The sequence below is a fragment of the Diadema setosum genome, chromosome 13 (assembly GCF_964275005.1).
Source record: "Diadema setosum chromosome 13, eeDiaSeto1, whole genome shotgun sequence".
In the NCBI taxonomy this organism is placed as follows: domain Eukaryota; kingdom Metazoa; phylum Echinodermata; class Echinoidea; order Diadematoida; family Diadematidae; genus Diadema; species Diadema setosum.
In genome coordinates this window covers 20,751,666-20,770,332 of record NC_092697.1, presented here as the reverse complement: position 1 = coordinate 20,770,332, position 18,667 = coordinate 20,751,666, and the positions used below count along the sequence as shown (strand labels likewise).

At 38.7% G+C, this 18,667-nt stretch overlaps 1 protein-coding gene across 1 annotated transcript in view; it reads right to left on the bottom strand.

The window, feature by feature from the left end:
• The window catches only part of LOC140236987 (alpha-N-acetylneuraminate alpha-2,8-sialyltransferase ST8SIA3-like), a 38,371-nt gene that overhangs the window by 12,499 nt on the left and 7,205 nt on the right, over nucleotides 1-18,667 (bottom strand). Inside the window, exons 2-3 of the mRNA XM_072316936.1 lie at nucleotides 6,905-7,062; nucleotides 662-760 (exon numbers count right to left, since the gene is read on the bottom strand). Coding sequence (XP_072173037.1) covers nucleotides 662-760; nucleotides 6,905-7,062 — 257 coding nt within the window. The remainder of the gene's footprint in view (nucleotides 1-661; nucleotides 761-6,904; nucleotides 7,063-18,667) is intronic.

Here is an 18,667-nt window from a genome sequence, read left to right as displayed (position 1 = left end):
TTTCAAGAAGAATATGAACATGTACAATAAATTATTTAAGACCCCATTTGGACCCATCCCCCCCCCCCCAACTTGGGTCCCAAGGGGGCACCTCTAATTCCGCCATGAACGAACTTGAAGCAACAGTCTAAAGTGTACTGGTTCATTGTATTAACTTAGCTCTATCACTTATGGGGTTTTGAAGAAGATGAAAATGTACAATTTAGGCCCCCATTAGGACCCCTGCCACCCCCTCCCCTGAGTCTCAAGGGGCACCCCTGATTTCTCTATGAACAAACTCGAAACTAAATACTGTCATTAATGTACTAACTTATAGTATTAACTTAGCTCTATCACTTCTGGTTCTAGAGAAGAAAATTTTAAAGATACAATTTTTTCGGGGGGGGGGGGGGGCTGGGCCCCTGGAGGGGCAGGGTGAACATTTTAACAAATTGAGATCCTATCCCCGTAGGGATGCTACCTACCAAGTTTGGTGAAAATGTAAAAAGTTTACACACGACGCACGACGTAGAATGCTCACTTGAGCCTTCGGCTCAGGTGAGCCAATGACAAATTACGGTGACAAATTATGGATTCTATACTGGTACATTCTACTTTTTTTTTCTTCAATGGAATCATTGTCAAAACAAAAAAAAAAAAAAAAACACAAAAAATAACTTACTCATCAGACGAAGAGTTTTCTTTAACAGCAAACTTCTTTACATCATATTGCTGCATCAGTTTCTTCCGTACTGTCTCTCTCTTTGCCATTTCTCGCTTCCTGGAAGCACAGAAGAAATGGAAAATGGAAACAATCATCAAATATTCATCCACATGAAAACGGGAGATATGATGACATAGCTGTTTGAAGTTTACCCTCACAAGTACGACAATAAGGAAATGGAAGGTGTCATGCTACTTTTCAGAGAGTGGATGGATTTTACAAAACTAAAATTACTGTCACCATGATGAAAACATACATCAGAAGTATGCAAAATATGTGCCTTTATAATATGACATATACACTCATTCCCCTTCTCCAGTAAAGTCTCATCAAGTTCGTGCCTATTTTAATGTGGCACAGAAACTGGCTCTTTCACGTTACAGACTGGCCACATGTTCATACGGTGCTATCGCAAACCTCTCTTCCTCAGCGTTGAAATAATGAAATAAACCATGACAATGTAAAATTAGCAGGTATGATGAAGCGCTTCAAACGTCCCTTGTCTAAGAAGAAAGAAAAAATAAAAATTGAATAATCAAATAAATATTACAATAATTTGAACCATAACGATTATGTGAAAATTGACGCGCACGAAAAGGGGCTTCAAATATCTCATAACGTGACAAACTTCAAGAAATTATCATATATAAAGCACACGGGTAAACATCTAGATTAATACTGGATATTTAAATGAGATTTGGCCGTAAATTAGAATGAGTTTGGCCTTGAAGACTGGAGGCGATCTTGCAACCCTCGTCAGTGCTGGTCACGCTATTATAGTTAGCTGAAATACTGTACGTGCTGTTTAAATCAAGCACTGAGCCACCAGTGATTCTCCCTATTCTGGATGAGAAAACACGTGAAAACAAAGTGCACACACTTTTTTTTTTTTTTTTTTTTTTTTTGGCCCGACATTTACTTCTGGCGGCCCCGGGCCGTCGGGTCATTGCTAATGTCAAGCCTTGTTCACATCATCGTCAGTCAAAAGAGGTTGCTGGATTGAATTGTCTAAGCTACATAAAAAACAAATGCGATGTGACTTTATGAAATGCAAATTTGCCGGTTAGCCATGGTATCACTGTCAACAAATTCTGTTTCATATTACATGAGAAAATGAACTAAAAATTAGCTGTTTCTAAGTCCTGAACCATTTGTAAAATGAAACAATATATGCACTTGATCCTGATACACAGTATACAGTTTGTACATACACTATTATACAGCATTTTCATTTCAATATTATATGCAGCATCTACCAAGGAATGCATTGTTTCACGGAAAATTGTGGATAAATATTAGACTTCAGAAACCGAGCGACTGATACTTGAAAACTTTTAACTTTGATTGGAATTATCCGTGAACGCATGTGTGTACTTGCGAGTGAGTATAATCAGCATGATGTTACAATGTTAAATTATTATAGCTGCGTGATGATGTCTGTAGGGATCTCTTCCATGAACCCTCCTAACCTCATTTATTTGTCGACTAAGCCTTACGAATCGGTTCATGTTAATAATGTTCGGGGTAATTTTCGTACCATAAAATACGAGCAAACATCCTTCCAGAGTGTGTTGCTGCAAGGAGCTTGAAGCTCCCAATTGGTTGCTGCCGGTCGTAACTGACTTATACTGGCCATGCATACTTTCCTATACTCGTAATTGGGATCATGGGGGTGAAAGCTAACACACTGCTATAGGTTTTTTCTTCGCTGTCTGATGTAAGGGTAGACCTAAGTCCTACATGTTTCTGCACCTATTTGCGTTCAAGTTTCCCTCACATTTTCTCCTCGTTGTTCTACCAATGTGGCATCATGAACTGTTTTACAGTTTCCCCATTTAGAGCGCAGCACATGGGATTAAATTTTAGGTACAAATACGTACTATATCTTTTGAGGGGATTATCTTATTTCCCCTAAACATTGCTATTTCGCTGAGCGTTACGCGGATCTTTCCGTACGTTTTCGCTGCTCACGGATACCAACTTAGCAATTCAAATTATCCCTCAATATTCAGGTGATTCATAAAAGCTCATGGAGCACCTTTGTTTTCCTGAGAATTATTTGTTTATATCCTTGTGAACTTTTTATACTAATTTTGTGTATGGACTATCTCAAAGTGCTCTTGGAAAGCTCTTATTTTTCAATGAAAATTAGCAGATGCATATTTCATATTGCGATGATTTATATATTCAATGTAAAAATTTGCCATGACGCGCACGTACGCGTGAATGAAAATTTCAAAATGCTCCAATCGAGCTAGAAATCATTTCTCATACGTTTCAGACCATTTGAGCACCTAAAATTTTTGAACGCGAACGTCCGCGCGGAAGTCACTTTGTGTGCATTTGCGCGTCCGGAGTGTAAACAGAACAGAAACAACATTCCAAATTTCTTGGAGTAATTATTGATCAAAATTTAAGCTGGAATGCTCACATACGTTATATCTTAAGTTCAATATCCAGAGGTGTCGGAATTATCTCTAAACTGAAGTTTAAAGCACTATATTTTTATTATATAATACCGTGGTATTACCATATATTTTTATCGTAATATTGTTTGGGCTAATTGTGGTAAAACTAAAGTTAATCTTATCAGTACAAAAATGCAGTCCTTATTTGTAAAGGATCATCTTATTTTGCTAATACGGATCCATTGCTTTATAAGTTGAAAATACTAAACGTGACTGATATTAATGCTCTTCAAGTCACAGTTCTTATGTTTAAATACATTAATAAACAACTTCCTTCATCTTTTGATTTTTTTTTTTTTTTTTTTGCTTTTGATAACAGTATTCATTCATATCCAACTCGCAATGCCAGATATTTTCATCTTACAGATCAAGAATTCTAAGTAGCACACAAATCTATACGACATTATGGGCCTGACTTGTGCAGTAGTCTTCCTAATTATATTAAAATATTTTCTGGTCAATTCTCAGTCAAGGCAAATATGAAACGACATTTATTATCGTTGTATAATGAAGGGTGATTACCGAGTCTCTTTGTTATTCAATGACAGTTAACTTAGTTAACTTATGACAGTTAACTTAGTTAACTGTCATTGAATAACAAAGAGACACCTTTGCACTGATGCATTTTGTAGCAACCCTACTCGGTTACACAATTTAATGTATTAAAGGACAATTCCACCTTCATATACATGTGGATAGAGGGAAGGCAACAATATTAGTAGAAATCATAAGTGAAAGTTTGGGGAAAATCGCAAAATCCGTTCAAAAGTTATGAATTTTTGAAGTACCTGCGCAGTCACTGCTGGATGAGAAGACTACCACAGTGTATGATGTCACATGCGTACAACGATATAAGGAAATAAAAAGAGAATTTCACAAAACTTTATTTTTTGAATAAAGTGCACATTTTTTCAACTTGCTACTGAAGTAAATTATTCCCCCTGCTTTATGAAAGAGAGAAGTCAAGTGTTCTTTTTTGTGCGAGAAAAGTGGAAATATGTTGAATTTTCTTTACACTTTCTTTATATTTTGTACACATGTGAAATCACAAGCTATATAGTAGTCTTCTCTTCCAGCCGTGACTGAGCAGCAACTTCAAAAATTCATAACTTTTGACTTCTGATTGATGTGTTTCACTAATATTGCTGCATTCACAAAAACCACATGTCTAGATGAAGGTAAACTTGTCCTTTAAATGATTTGTAAAGAAGTACAAGCCATATGTTTTGCCAGAGCCGGCCATAAACTCAAGCTTCGGCTTACGAAGACAGTCTCCTGTATTTTGTATGTATTAATTCGATTGAATAATGGTTGAATAATGGTTTTCCACTTGTTTTGTATTACTCACCTATACAATTAATTGGTACATTATAATATGATTACATTCATTCATTTTGTGTATTGGATATAATGTGATTAGTATTGGAAAATTGTTTGTTATTTTGTATATACTTTGTGACGAATGCAAAATAAATCAAATCAAATCATATTATCATTTTTTTTTTTTGCATGGAATCCATTTCTAATTTCATTGAGAATATCAGTTTCACCAAATATTAAGTCTATCAGACTTGATATGACGTCATACGGGCCCGTCGAATTTGAAATTCCGTGCGTGTGTCGATGGCGATATACAGTGCAAATGTTCGGAAAATATGCATATTTTAAATCCGTTGTAGCTCATTAGGACGGACGATAACCCTCACATTTTTTTTTCACATATTCTGAAAGCTGGTGAATGGTAGATGTCAGCTAATGGGTCTATAAATCTTGCAAAATGATGGAAAGTTTGCAAAATCCTACATGAAATGAAAAATATGAAGTTTCATTACGACGTCATCAGATTTAAATTTCAAAATTTTTCGAGCATATTTCACTAATCCTTGACCAATTTGTATCAAAATTTTAGTATTCTGTAGATAATCAATTCTATCTATCTATCTATCTATCTACCTAATTATAACATTTGATGACGTCACCATCGTGAAAAACTCCACTGAAGATACCCTTGTAAAATTTGACCATTTTGCATGTTATCTCTATGGCACTCCTTTTTTTTTTTTTTGGCGAAATTGACACGACTTTATTGAGCATTAGCTTATAAATACATTCTCCCAGATTTCGATGTGTTGTAGCTCACAATTTCGGCTTTTGTAATAACTATTTCATTATTTCATTGAATGTCTGAATTACGTCTAAAATTCGTTGGAATCGAAAGTTAGGCTTCGATTTACGGAGATTTTGTGCAATCTGAATAGTGTATACATACCAAAACTGTTGCCTATCTTCAGCAAGATACCATTTTACACGGAGTCAGTTTGGAATATTTGGGAGCGTATGTTCACCAAATTTCAAAAATTTATCCGACTTGAATTGACGCCTGTAAAAGATGAAATCCCGTATGTGCGTCAATCGCAATATACAGTGCAAATGTGGGGGAAATGCAAATTTCAAATCCGTTGTAACTCGTTACGATGGACAATGACCTCCACATTTTGTTACATAATACTGAAAACTTAAGAGTCCTAGATGTCAGCTCACGGGCAAAATGTATCAAAATGTATCAAATTCCTGCATGAAAATAAAAATTTAATTTTCGAATTTAATGATGACTCAATCAGATTCCACATTCATTCGAGCATATCTGAATCTCGCTTATCCTTGACCAAGTCGTTTCCAAATTTGAGTATGTTGTAGTTTATAAAATTGTCGATCGAATTCATGTTTAAAGTTTTTCGATATGATGACGTCATTATTGTGTAAAAAAAATCGATTGAAGTTACTCTTGTAGTCTCTATGGCAGCCCTTTATATATTGCGAATTAGTATTGATTGATCGGTAGCTCACTTATCCTCGGCTGGAATTTCTCCCAGATTTCGATACGTTTTAGCTGACGCTTTGCATTATCGTCATGTAGCTATGTCACAATTACGTTTAAAAGTGTAGATGAATTTGAAACGAAGAATTTTAAGAGATTTTGTGCAATAATCTTGTATTGGCAAAGCCTGTAAATTTTTATCCACACGACATCAAGTTTGAATCCGTGTTTTCTGATGAAAATCTAAAAAATTGCATGGCCGATTGCACCCATGCCGTGTGGAAAGGAGGTTCATGCACGCGCACACCCGGTTGAATGGTGAGTGGGCTGCTTGGTGATAGGAGGCCCGACCTTGGCCGTGATTTCTTGAAATACTGTATAACCAGGGATAGCTTCCTCGGCTAACTCCGGCATGAAGTTCTCGTAATTGCCGAAGAGCTCTCATTGTGATGAGCCATGGCCGGACCCAGTGTCTCCTATGTCTCTTCATTGCTCTCAGCCAATCAGATACAAGGATTTCAGTAGGTTGTTACAGTTTGTCAGAAAAAAAAAATATCCAACCGAAACGCTTCATGAAATGCTCAGCAGACGGCAGGTGAAGAAGCAAGGTTGTCTCCATGCAAATTGTTGACTTGCAAACAAACAAACAAACAAACAAACAATCAAACAAACCAATACAAAAGCAAACATTCCTAAAGCAGATGATGATATATAAACAAGCAAGAGTGACCAATGTATTCCTCTCCCATGACGCATGCGTGGAAATTGGGCCAAGGCATTTCCCAGGGAAAGTTGCCATGATATCGCAGTGAAATCGGGCTGACTCGCGGCGAACTTGTGCGATTCAGTGGCGATCCGAGGTCGCTATGGATTCGCGCTATACTTCGCAGGACAATGGACATTGGGCGTTCTTACCTCTCACACTCCACCTTAGTTCCACATGATTTATGCGACCAGCCATGAGTGGTGTGTACCCGTGAGGCCATCATAGGTATGTACACGACTAATGTGAAGATTAGTAGCACCGACGTCACGCAAAAGAGTTTCTGAGCCCTCCTCGAAGTCATGTTCGTCTGCAGAGTTAACAAAAAAAAAAAAAAAAAAAAAAAACAGAGTAAAAGACAATGGGTGAGTTCAATGCAAGAGTGTAAGAGCCTTTGGAAACGCGAAGAGCAATCTCAGAAACAAGGGGTCTTACTTTACCCACTCGTGAAAATGCAGACTTTATCTTGCCTCTATATTATGTAAAAATAAAATGCAGACGATGAAGCACATTACAAGAAATCACAACTCTTTAAAGGCATCATTTACCATTTGCATGAAACCAAAACCCGGCTTCTCTACTTCAAAATTGTTCGTACATGTGAGTTAGGAATAGAAATAACCAATGTAAAAATAACCATCAGTGTCATCAAAAGGTATTGTTAAACATACAAAATGTGAACAAAAGTCATTCTAGAAACAAGAGACCCGGGGGGTCTCGCGCTCACCTGAGTATCGCAAGTTCACCTTCCATGCATTCTTGCAGTCTTACCTGAGAACATTGGAAAATTGGGGCGGGGGGGGGGGGGGGGGCAGCCTTGAGAGCTGGGGCATGGTGTCCATCACACTGGTAAAAATACCTGGCAAGTACACTGTACTTGATAGAATGTTGGACTATGCAGTTTGGGGGAAAAAAAGACTAAAAGCTCAATCACTTCTTATTTGTAAGTTATTCTAGAGGCAATAACTAAAAATAATAAAATAAATAAAATCTTTAAAGATTCCTAACTGGGGGTGGGGGGGGGGGCAGGGGGGCCCAACCCACCCCCAGTTAGGAATCTTTAAAGATTTTATTTATTTTATTAATCTTTAAAGATTATTATTAATCTTTAAAGATTCCTAACTGGGGGTGGGTTGGGCCCCCCTGCCCCCCCCCCCCCCCCCCAGGTGCGGCATGGCGCCCATTTTCATGGAATTGAGATTCTATCCCCCTAGGGAAGCAGCTACCTGCCAAGTTTGGTGAAAATTCATCATGGGGTTTTCAAGAAGAAAATGAAAATGTATAATTTAGGCCCCATTACGATTCTCCCCATCCCTCCCCCCTCCCCTCCTCCCCAGGGTCCCAAGGGGGGTACCCCTGATTCCGCCATGAACAAGCTTCAAACTACAGTCATCATTGCACCAACTTACAAAACCTTATTAACTTACAATAGCTCTATCACTTCCAGTTCTACAGAAAAAGATTTTATAAGATTCCTTAATTTGGGGGGTTTGGGCCTCTTAGGTGGGGCATGGTGCCCATTTGAACAAATTGAAATCCTATCCCCCTAGAGATGATACCTGCCAAGTTTGGTGAAAATCGATCATAGGGTTCTCAAGAAGAAGATGAAAATGTTTAAAAAGTTTATGCAAGACGCACGACGGACAACGGACGACAGACAACGGACGCCGGACGACGCACGTCAGACGACGCACGACGCACGACAGACGACGCACGACAGACGACGGACGCCGGACGAAGAGCGATCTACAGCCGTGAAAAAGACTGATATCTCCTTATATTTCAGGCTTTATTGCGAAATATATAAGTAGGATGTTTTGTGATACAACTTACCTACTCATATGCATCAAATATGATGACTCGAACATTTTTTAAATCATTGCTCCCAGTACCTTTAAAAATCACGTAGCGTCCAGCCATACTGTTAATGCATAAATATAATTGGTAACAGGGAAAATGACAGCGTTAAAATTGTCACGGGTAAATTTGCAACAGGTAAAAACGTCAAGGGCAAAACTGTTAGGGGTTAAAATGTCAAGGATAAAAATGTCCGTATTAGCAAAATGTTACAGGGGAAATGTCACGAATAGAAATTTCACGGATTAAAAAAAAAAACAAAACAAGAAGTCACGGGTAAAAAATGTCACGGGAAAAAAAGTCAGGGGGAAAACTTCACGGGTGAAATTGTCAAGGGAAAAAAGAAAACGGGGTTTACAAGAATGAAAAAAAAAAATCTGCTGTAAAACTGAAAAGGGCTGAAGTACACTATCAGATTAAAAAAAATGAGGTGACAATCTTTGCGGCAGACGAAAACTTTTAAAGCAAATGTCATGCATCACTCATGTTTATTTATGATTGGTTAGATGAACAGGTTAAAGTAACTTTATTGAGAGGTTTTAGACATATCTCGCACATCATTTTCTGTCAACCTTCAGATTTATTCGTACATCTACATGGATTGCTAATAAAATCTATGGTCACCTAGAAAATGTCGCTATGGAGACTGGTATGCCTCCCGCATAATGCATGGTTCTCTCAATAAGTGTATAGTACAATGTCTTCACGATGTGTGATGACAGTTTCACATAACTGGCAAAATACTGAAATGACAGGTTTGTCGCAAATGTGTTGAATGTTCATTTTTCTTGAACTAGGTTTGCTAAAATTGTTTGAGAGTGCAGGTACATGTATTTGGGGATTTAAGGATTTTTACTTGACTTTTGACCCTTTTATATGTTTATGCATTGAGTAATTTTCAAGGTATGAAGAAAAAGTGTAATTCCAGTATAAAATAGATTTTTTTTTTGCATGTTAGCCTGGCCTTTGACCCTTAACATTTGACCTTTTATCTTCTAGCAGGAAATTTCCTAGAGAATCTCCATTCGGTTATACATGTATTTATTAAGTTTGAAGAAAAATCCTGCAGACATTGCATATGTATGAGGGAAATTGTGAAATTTTGAGGGGTTGAACTTGACCTTTCACCCATGACCTTTCACCCATGACCCCTAAATTCCCTAGATAATCCCTGCCAGTCAGTTCATGCATTTGTACCAAGTTCCATGAAGATACCTTGAACCATTTGCGAGATATGGCAAAAAGTGAAACCTCTCATCTTTTGACCTTTAACCTCATGATCTGAAACTCTCTCTGGAGAATCTTTATTCAGTAGTACATATCTACACTAAGTTTCAAGAAAATACCTTCAAGCATTGCATAGATATGGGGGGAAATAGTAAAATTTTTTGCATTTGACCTTGACCTTTTGACCCTTGACCTCTTGCCAATTTCACTCAAAAACCACATACTAAATTGCCCCATCATACGTCATCCAGTCTTCATCCAGTCTTGAGTTATTGCGTAAACAGATAAATTTTAGGATTTGACCTTGATCTTTGACCTTTGACCTCTGGCCGATTTCACTTTAAAAACTACTCAAGTAATTGCCCGATCGTACGTCATCCTCGGACAAAGTTTGGTGAAATTTGCTTGATCCAGTAAAATTTTACACAAGTTATTTCGTAAACGAATGGGGACGGACGTACGGACGGACGGACGGACAACTCGAAGACATAATGCCTAATGGGACGGAGGCATAAAAAGTATACCATCAGAATAAATTCATACACGATAATTTACAATAGATTACAGGAAGACTTATGCAGATTTTATATACATCTGTTACCGCTTAATTTCAAAGGGAATGTCTGCAATAAAAATCCTGTATCTGTGCGTTAGACAAGGCTCCGGCCTTGGAGCATGCTCATCAGTAAGTCATGAGAAAAAAAATGAGATTCAAGATGGCGGTGACATGTCATCTCACTCAAAGACAAAGAACTTTCCTGGTCATCTCCTTGCTTTTATGTGTCATTTGTGAATAATGCACTTTCGACTTGACAGTTGGTTGCAAATAAATCGTTAGCGATTTCAAACAATGATAAGAAATGATTAGACTACCTGACCTTGCCCAATTTGCTAAAAAACAAAGTCTAAACGGTTATTTCATCCGTGAAATTTTATTTTCCGTGACACTACTTTTCAGCTGACATACTAATGGTTTTTAAAGGATACTTATTGTAATAAATTTTGTATTGATATTGTGAAAGATAATCACAGCTGTTATTGTAACGCAGTAATATTATTGATATTTGATTGATTGACAGTTTGTGTGTGATGTAGTATATATGTATTTTGTGTTGCGGTAATGTAAACTTCAATACTTGTTGTATCCCATGTACGTGTTTTAACCTGACATTCGTTTTAAATTAAATGGTGGACCTAGTTTTTTTGTATACACAGTTGTCTGTCATTCTAACGTGAATGAAATACGAAGTCATAATTAAACAACATCTTTACCACCCCTGACGTACATTATACACCATTTGCGCACACATAAACATTTTAACAGCACGTATATAAATGTTGTAATGCACTCGCCAGAATTACTTTCTCCAGTACAGTTTATTATCGAATACTCATTTCTAAATCTTGGGAAAGATGAAAGTCGGTGGAAAAAAAATAAAATGTATAGTATCGATCAAGTATCAAAATCAGGGTACCCTGTTTGAAAACTCATGGCGTTATTCACTTTACCACAATACACCCATCAGCACTGTGCGTGCTGAAACATTGGGAGTTCTTCCTGTCATGAATATTAGAATTTTCTGTGTCTGCTAAAATGCAATTTCACCGAGGCAAGCATACGACATGACGGTACACACCAATGCTCGAGTTTGTCATTCTTATTTGCATTTATAGACGACTTGTAAAGTTAACCGGTGGTGCCATTCTCTTACCGAAGTTGTATGTAAGTGCATTTGTGTGTGTGTGGGTGTGTGTGTGCGTGTGTGTGTGTGTGTGTGTGTGTTATTATGACGTTTCATACGACTTTTTACCGTCCCGTGCCTTTTTTTCCGAGTCTGGGGATGACTCTTTGCAATGTGCATAGTTTGTATAAAAATCACATTAGAAGGTACTTCAAAATTATTTCATAGGTAATGCATCACAATAATATTTTGTTCAAAACCAAAGTCTCGCAAAATTAGAGCGAATTTTGAGGCGGTATATTGCGTAGATACTAATGCTCCTTTGTACCATGAGTGAGAGTACGGGCGTTGGCACCGCAATAGAGGCTGATTGATAGATGTACATAATGATATTGTAATATAGGTTTTGCCGGCCAATTTCGCACTTTTGTCAGTCCATTTGATAAAAGGTTCATTCAATTTAGCGAAAATCCTCGTCACTGCATATTCTGTCATTCAAAATTGCAACTTGTTCGTTCAATTTAGCATTTCGGTCAATGAAATTCGCGCATGTGCCTTTCGAATTCGTAAAACGGGCATTCAAATTGGCACGTGCTCGTCAGTCATTCAAATTCGCCAGCACTGGCGGAAAATGGTATTTCAGTCATTCAATTTCGCGTATGGGCAGTCAAATTCCAAACATGTTCATTCAAATTGGCGTAATGTTATTTCTATTTTGAAAAGGTGAGAACCGTGATTTATGCGTATTTAAATGTAAATTTTTGTTTCATCCACACACTGTTAAGTATATAGTAAAGGTATCTTTGACCCTAAATAACTCAAATTTGTTGTTCTGTAACGCCCCTCTTCTTCCATACATGTTATCAGAACTATAATTGCCATGCTTGCACCAGTACCATAGATTCACTTCACTTTCTTATGTCCCGTCATGGCAGCACGAGTTAGATACAGGCGTATCACTCAAGAAAACAGGGAAAGAATCATAGAAGCATTTGAGGGTAAGAACTTTGACAAATTGATGGCTAGAGCTGATCCAAGAACTTTTATTTATTCCTAATGATTATTAACGCAATCTAGCACCCACCAAATGAAAATAATGAAACATGCAGATGAAAGAAATAATCATGTAAATTGAAACCGCCTTCTCCCAATTATTGACAAAACAAACTTAAGATCAATGTATCTGTGAATGAAATAATGCTATCGAACATTATAAACACATACACTTATTTTGAAAGTACTGTTGCGAAGGTGATATCAGAATAAAAGCATAAACGTGTCTGCTAAATTGACTGCAGTAAATGCGAAATTGGATGCCCAAGAATGAATTCGAATGAACGAGCGCAGCGTTTACGTGATCACGTGACTACATCGTGCTAACTTGAATGAACGATTTGCGAAATGGTGCTTGTCTTACGAATTTGAACCGAAAAAGTGCTGATTCGAATGATGTAAAAGGTTTTTTGAATGCTCCAAAATGAATTTGAATGAAAAGATTATAAAATTGAAATACCGAACATGCCGTCTAGGCTAAATTGTGCTAAATTGAATGCAGCAATTAGGAATTGGACTGAAAAAAGTGCGAAATTGGCCGGGAAAACCTATATACTAAACATGAAAATACGGTTTCAAAACACTTGAACTTGATACGTACATACATTTGCAAGTTCACACATTTGTGTGCATTTCAATGTTGTCAGAGTTCTTTATTAATCCATACAAACAGGATGAGCTAGCTCTGACATTTTGGACGGAAAGACGGAAGAAAATCTTTATAGTCTGATTGCTTATCCCTATTAGGCTGGTTTCTCACTGAGCGGCGAACGTTTGCGAACGTAGCGAATTTGGGATTTCGCCAGGGTTCGTATAGGGTTGCAAAAGGTTCATTAACGGTTGCAAGAAAGTTCGCAAACGGTTTTTATTGTCGCAAGCAGTTTTTCTTGTCGCAAAGAAATTTTGAACATGTTCAAAATTTCTTTGCGAATTTGTATTTTCGCTAACAGTTGTAAACATTCGCAAAACACTCGTAAGAATTCGCAAACGGTCGTTATACGGTGTCGCTTTAGTTGATTCGCCACTGCTAGCGAACAAGACAGTAACCATAATGGTTCCTATATAAAAGTTCCTGCAACAGGCAAGGTTCCACTCTAAGAAAGTTCTTGAAGCTCTTGACATCTCCATCATGTAATTGCTGCAAAAGCTTTTCATATTGACCAAAGTCTGTCCTCTGCAACAACCAGTCTTTCTTTTCTTCTTCCTTTCTTGTTTTTCATCTTCTTTCTCTTAACTCTTTATGTGCCGTGGTGTAAACGCCCTGTGTGCCACGTTATTCTGAGATAGCAATGTAGTCATACTCTGGGGAAACATTCAGCTTTTCAAATCCATGTACATGTACGTGCAATTGATTTTCGTTACCCTGGTCATGTAATCATCAAATTTTTAGAGAAAATGCCACGCTTTCCTCTGATGTAAATTGTATGACAGATCTATGACCGTTTTTCTTTTAAATTACCAGTAGCTATACATTACTGTAGAGGCATGATATTTGCACACAAAACAGTGCCCAAAACTTAGAAGTTAGTAGCAAATCGAGTTGGGAATACCATTTGATAGCCAATCACCACATAAAATGCAAGCTACATGACATGTGACAGGAATGGAATCAAAAGAACATTTTCATGTTACTGTGACATTTGGCTATTTATCGATCGGTTTGGGCGGCTTTGTGCGTTTGAGCAGAATATGCGAAGTTGGCACGCCGTCGACAGTCGAGCGTGCGAACATGGCACATAAAAGAGTTAAAGCTGCACGATAGCTGTATAGCAGCAGCCAGAAAAAGCAGCCCTTCAAGGCTAGCAGCACGTTGAGCCTCTTCTTGGCAAAAATTCACTTTCATATTCTGGAAATCCATCTTGAACGGTGATCACAAGAGATCTGAATGCAGTGGAAGGTTGTACGTTCGTTTTATGGGTCTGACTATACAAAATCGCCTGGTACTTTTCCAGGTCCCAAAACATTCGCAAATTGTCGCAAGGGATTTGCAAACAGTTGCTAATATTTGCAAAACTGTCGCTAACATTTGCAAAACTGTCGCAAACATTCTCTCCAGTGATGCTAATTGTCGCTAAACATCGCTAACTGTCGCTAATGGCAGAAGCGAATCTCAAATTCGCTACGTTCGCAAACGTTCGCCGCTCAGTGAGATACCAGCTTTAAAGCCCCCTCATACATGAGCGAATGTAGGGAGACGAAGGGGGACAAATGGGAAAAACGCACGAAATACGCTCGAATTCAACGATTTCAAATAAAATTGCCTTCAAATCATCCGATTATAAACTAAAGTCAAATATGATTGACGAATGGTAAGCGAAGGATATATGACATGCGAAGGATAACGATTTTTTCGGTTCACTTCTTTGAGTAAATTGCGGCCGAAGGCGAGCGAAGGGTTGATATGACCCGATAAGACGAACGAACAATGAGCAATGGTTTGATATGGCGTGCGATTGGAAACGAAGACGAAAGAATAGATCAGGCGTTCTCGTATGTGTGTGCGCGCTCCTCGGGGAGTATAAAAGCGACCAGGTCCGTCCAGATTTCAGTGCGGCCAGAGAAATCATCCACGCAACATGAAAGGAAGAGGCAAAGGCAGAGGGAACGCACGAAAGACTGCATCAACCGGGAAGAAATCCACAACCTCGGAATGCTCACAACCACAGTCTGAAGTGCCGCCTCCTCCTGACAGTCCCGCAGAGGCACAATCACAGTCTGCCAGTCCACAGTCACGGTCTCCTACGCCCGCACGGTCTCCAACGCCACCTCTGCGCCAACATCAAGAGGATGCTGCCAGTAATGCCAGCGGTGATGATGACGATGGAGATGCTACTCCACAACCAGGCACCAGCACAAGGTAATATTACAATTCGGTTAACAATTATTGAAAACTTGTGATGTATTTATTACAATAATTTCTTATAATAATATTATATTATAGTGTTATAGTAGTATTATAAGTGTTTCTCTTCATGTCTTTCTCGAAAGTCAAAGGGTCCTCTCTTCGGAGCTCAACAAACAGCTGGTCGTAGATTCCAAAAGCCCTTCTTCTGGCAGGGTTCAGCCACGTCCTTCTCCAGATACGACGTCGTCTGAAGCCTCGTCTCCATCTGAAGCGGCCTCTGATGAACTGGTGTAGGTTCAGCTGCTGATGTATAACTTCATTCTGAGCCATTGCCAGTAAATACTGGACTCTGAGGCGGGCTGCATCTTCCATTTTTCTGAAGAAACTTTGAAACTTTCGGGTAGAATGTTTATATTTTATATATGAGTAGCGTGGTGAGTGGCTGGTCACAGAGAGCAGCTCAGCATTCGCCAATTTTTTCGTCAGGTCATTTGCTCTTATTCGTATCACTTCGCAATCCATAGTTTGTCATAGTATCTCTTAGACTTGCCTTCGTGTATGCATCGCTATTCAAATTTAGTAAAAGTCAATCTTGGTTTCCCTTCGCATAGAAGATGGCAAGCGAAAATACGTTTGTCATAGTATCTTCGTTTCTATGCGAAAGTCATATTTAGTCATCGTGTTGCTTCGTTTAGGGTTCTTTCGAGAGGTCCACCTTGGCAAAAGCGCGATGAGGGACTATGCGTGACAATAGCACACGAATGATAAACGAACGATTACCGCAGACTAAATAAGAGATGCAAATTCAAGCAGATGACAGACGGTTTTTCAATTCGTCGGGAAATTTTAAACATGTTCAAAAATCCCGTGCAAATTTGAATAATCGCAACTGTTAGTTCAGAAGGTGTACGAACCCAAACACGAAGGGTAAATATGATTTACTATCAATTACCAATGAAAACGATTTTTCAAAAAATGCCTTTCGCCAGCCATAGCAAGTCATATTTCAGGCAATTCCCTAAGGTGTGAGGGGGCCTTTAGCCAAATTACGGTAGGAAAGGGGTATGAAGGGCTATAGGGCACAGAGAAATCCTAATCCTTCATTGTCTCTTGAGCAAAAATATAATGTCACAACAACTAATCTGTCCATCTTGTCTACTTTGAAACCAGTTTCAGCACGCAGTGAGCCTTTCACGCATAATATTGCAGTAGAAATCCTTTTGATCACCCTGTTTCAAATTACGCACACTTCTCATGGAGAATTTCTGTGAACTTTCCACCACACGAGTGGATGGATGGTCACGTGTGAAATAAACGTGACCTGATTACTTTCTTGCGTGGGTATGTTGCTGATCGCCAATCTTTTGTTAGGGACAGTGTTGTTATGGGGGCTTTATTCGCAGGGCAACAATGATATCTTTCTGTGCTTTCATGATAGCATCAAAAAGCCAAAGGTTATGGTGCATGAAAGGAAGTATGGTTCTTGACTGTCTGTACAGAGGAGATGTATACAGCTATTGTCCGAGAACAATATTGACTCCGACCTCGAGGTGTAACCATACCAACAACATAAAATCCGGTTTATCGAAATCATATATCATTGATAATAATCAATAATAAATACATTTCTAAACATAATTAACGAAATTATCTCTAACGTATACCTCCTCTTGATAAGATCAGAAGGGGAGATAAAGAATGGAATGGTTGATACAGTTATGTAGACTGTGAGTTGTCACGATGAAGATAGGGAGAATTACATCTCACGAGGGTGGATACCCTTTCACTTATATGTGTATTGCTAGAGGTTGATCTGTAGACGGATATGGGGGCAAAAGTCAATACAAATGTCATTTGACACCTAAAATGACAATGGGCAATTCCACGGTAACTCGCGTTACAAATAATGGGTACATTCATTTTATGGGATAATGTGCCAATATCTTTGTAATTGGAAGGATCCACAAGTTACTTTTTTCATCATTGGTTAAGTAGACATACACCAACTAAATGAATCCAAAAAGAAAAATAAAGGACAAACATGTTGGGATTCTTGAATCATTTAATTTTGGTAACTCGCGTTACACAAAAAGGACATGGTCAATTCTATAAAGGCCTCTTTTTGGAAAGTCTCCTCATACTAGACAATCCTGATAAAAGTTTTCCTACCTTGAATTGATAGTGGGTTAGGACTCATGAATTAACACTATCAAAGTTGAGTAACAATGACCTGGTAAAATGTAGGGAGCCTTTATATCGGTAACTCGCGTTACGGTAACTCGCGTTACATTATGTCCACTAATACAGGGTGACACAAATTGATGACATACAACTGTTCTGATGGCACTGAATCTTGTGTTGAATATTTTGAGAGATGCTTAGTACATAGTAAAATGAATAAATGTTAAACAAATATTTTACTAATCAACCCAATTGATAGAGAAGAATGTGTTTAAGACTAAAGAGAGCTTCACTCCTCATAGAGACCCTGAATATGTTTCAATATATACCCAGATGATTTAGGTGTATAAGTACATAATTTTCAGAGTGTAAAAATGAAAGATGTTGAAATTTTTTAAAAACAAAACATAAAAGTATCAAACCCTATCGACAAGTTAACAAATAAGCCTACAATCTTTCAAAAATTAAAATCCTGTCTTTTTGAAAACTCTAATTTCTTTGCAACTGAGACCCCGTTTACAGTGCGGGGCTGGGCCGAGCCGCGGCCGAGACCAGCCCCAATTGCGAGGCCGGGCCCCGCAATTTTGTCCGTTTACACTGCCGGGCTCGGCCGCGCTTTTGATTCAAACCTTTCAATATGTTGTCGTAGTGGCGCTCTGCTTGTAAACAAATGCAATTTGGTATTGTCTGGTTTTCAGACCCTTTGCCAAATGAATTCCGTGGCGACGAAGTCACCGTTCGGGCAAATGCCTTTGCCGAAGAAAAAAAAAATCCTTTGCAGGGCAAAACCACCTTAAACTATACTAGTTTTCGACATTGAGGGGGTTAATATCCTGAACAGCAAAATAGTACAGGCAGAGGGTTTGGAAGCCAGACTAAAATCGGCCGCGCATTTGGCCCACTTTACGTTTACACTGAGAAAAGGCCGGGCTCGGCCGCGGCTCGGCCGCGGCCGAGACCACCTCCAGAGCGAGGCCAAATGCGAGGCCAATTTTGGCCTCGCATTTGGCCTTTTGCACTGAAGCTTTTACACTGAAGCGGGGCTGGGCTGGGCCGCGGCCGAGCCGCGG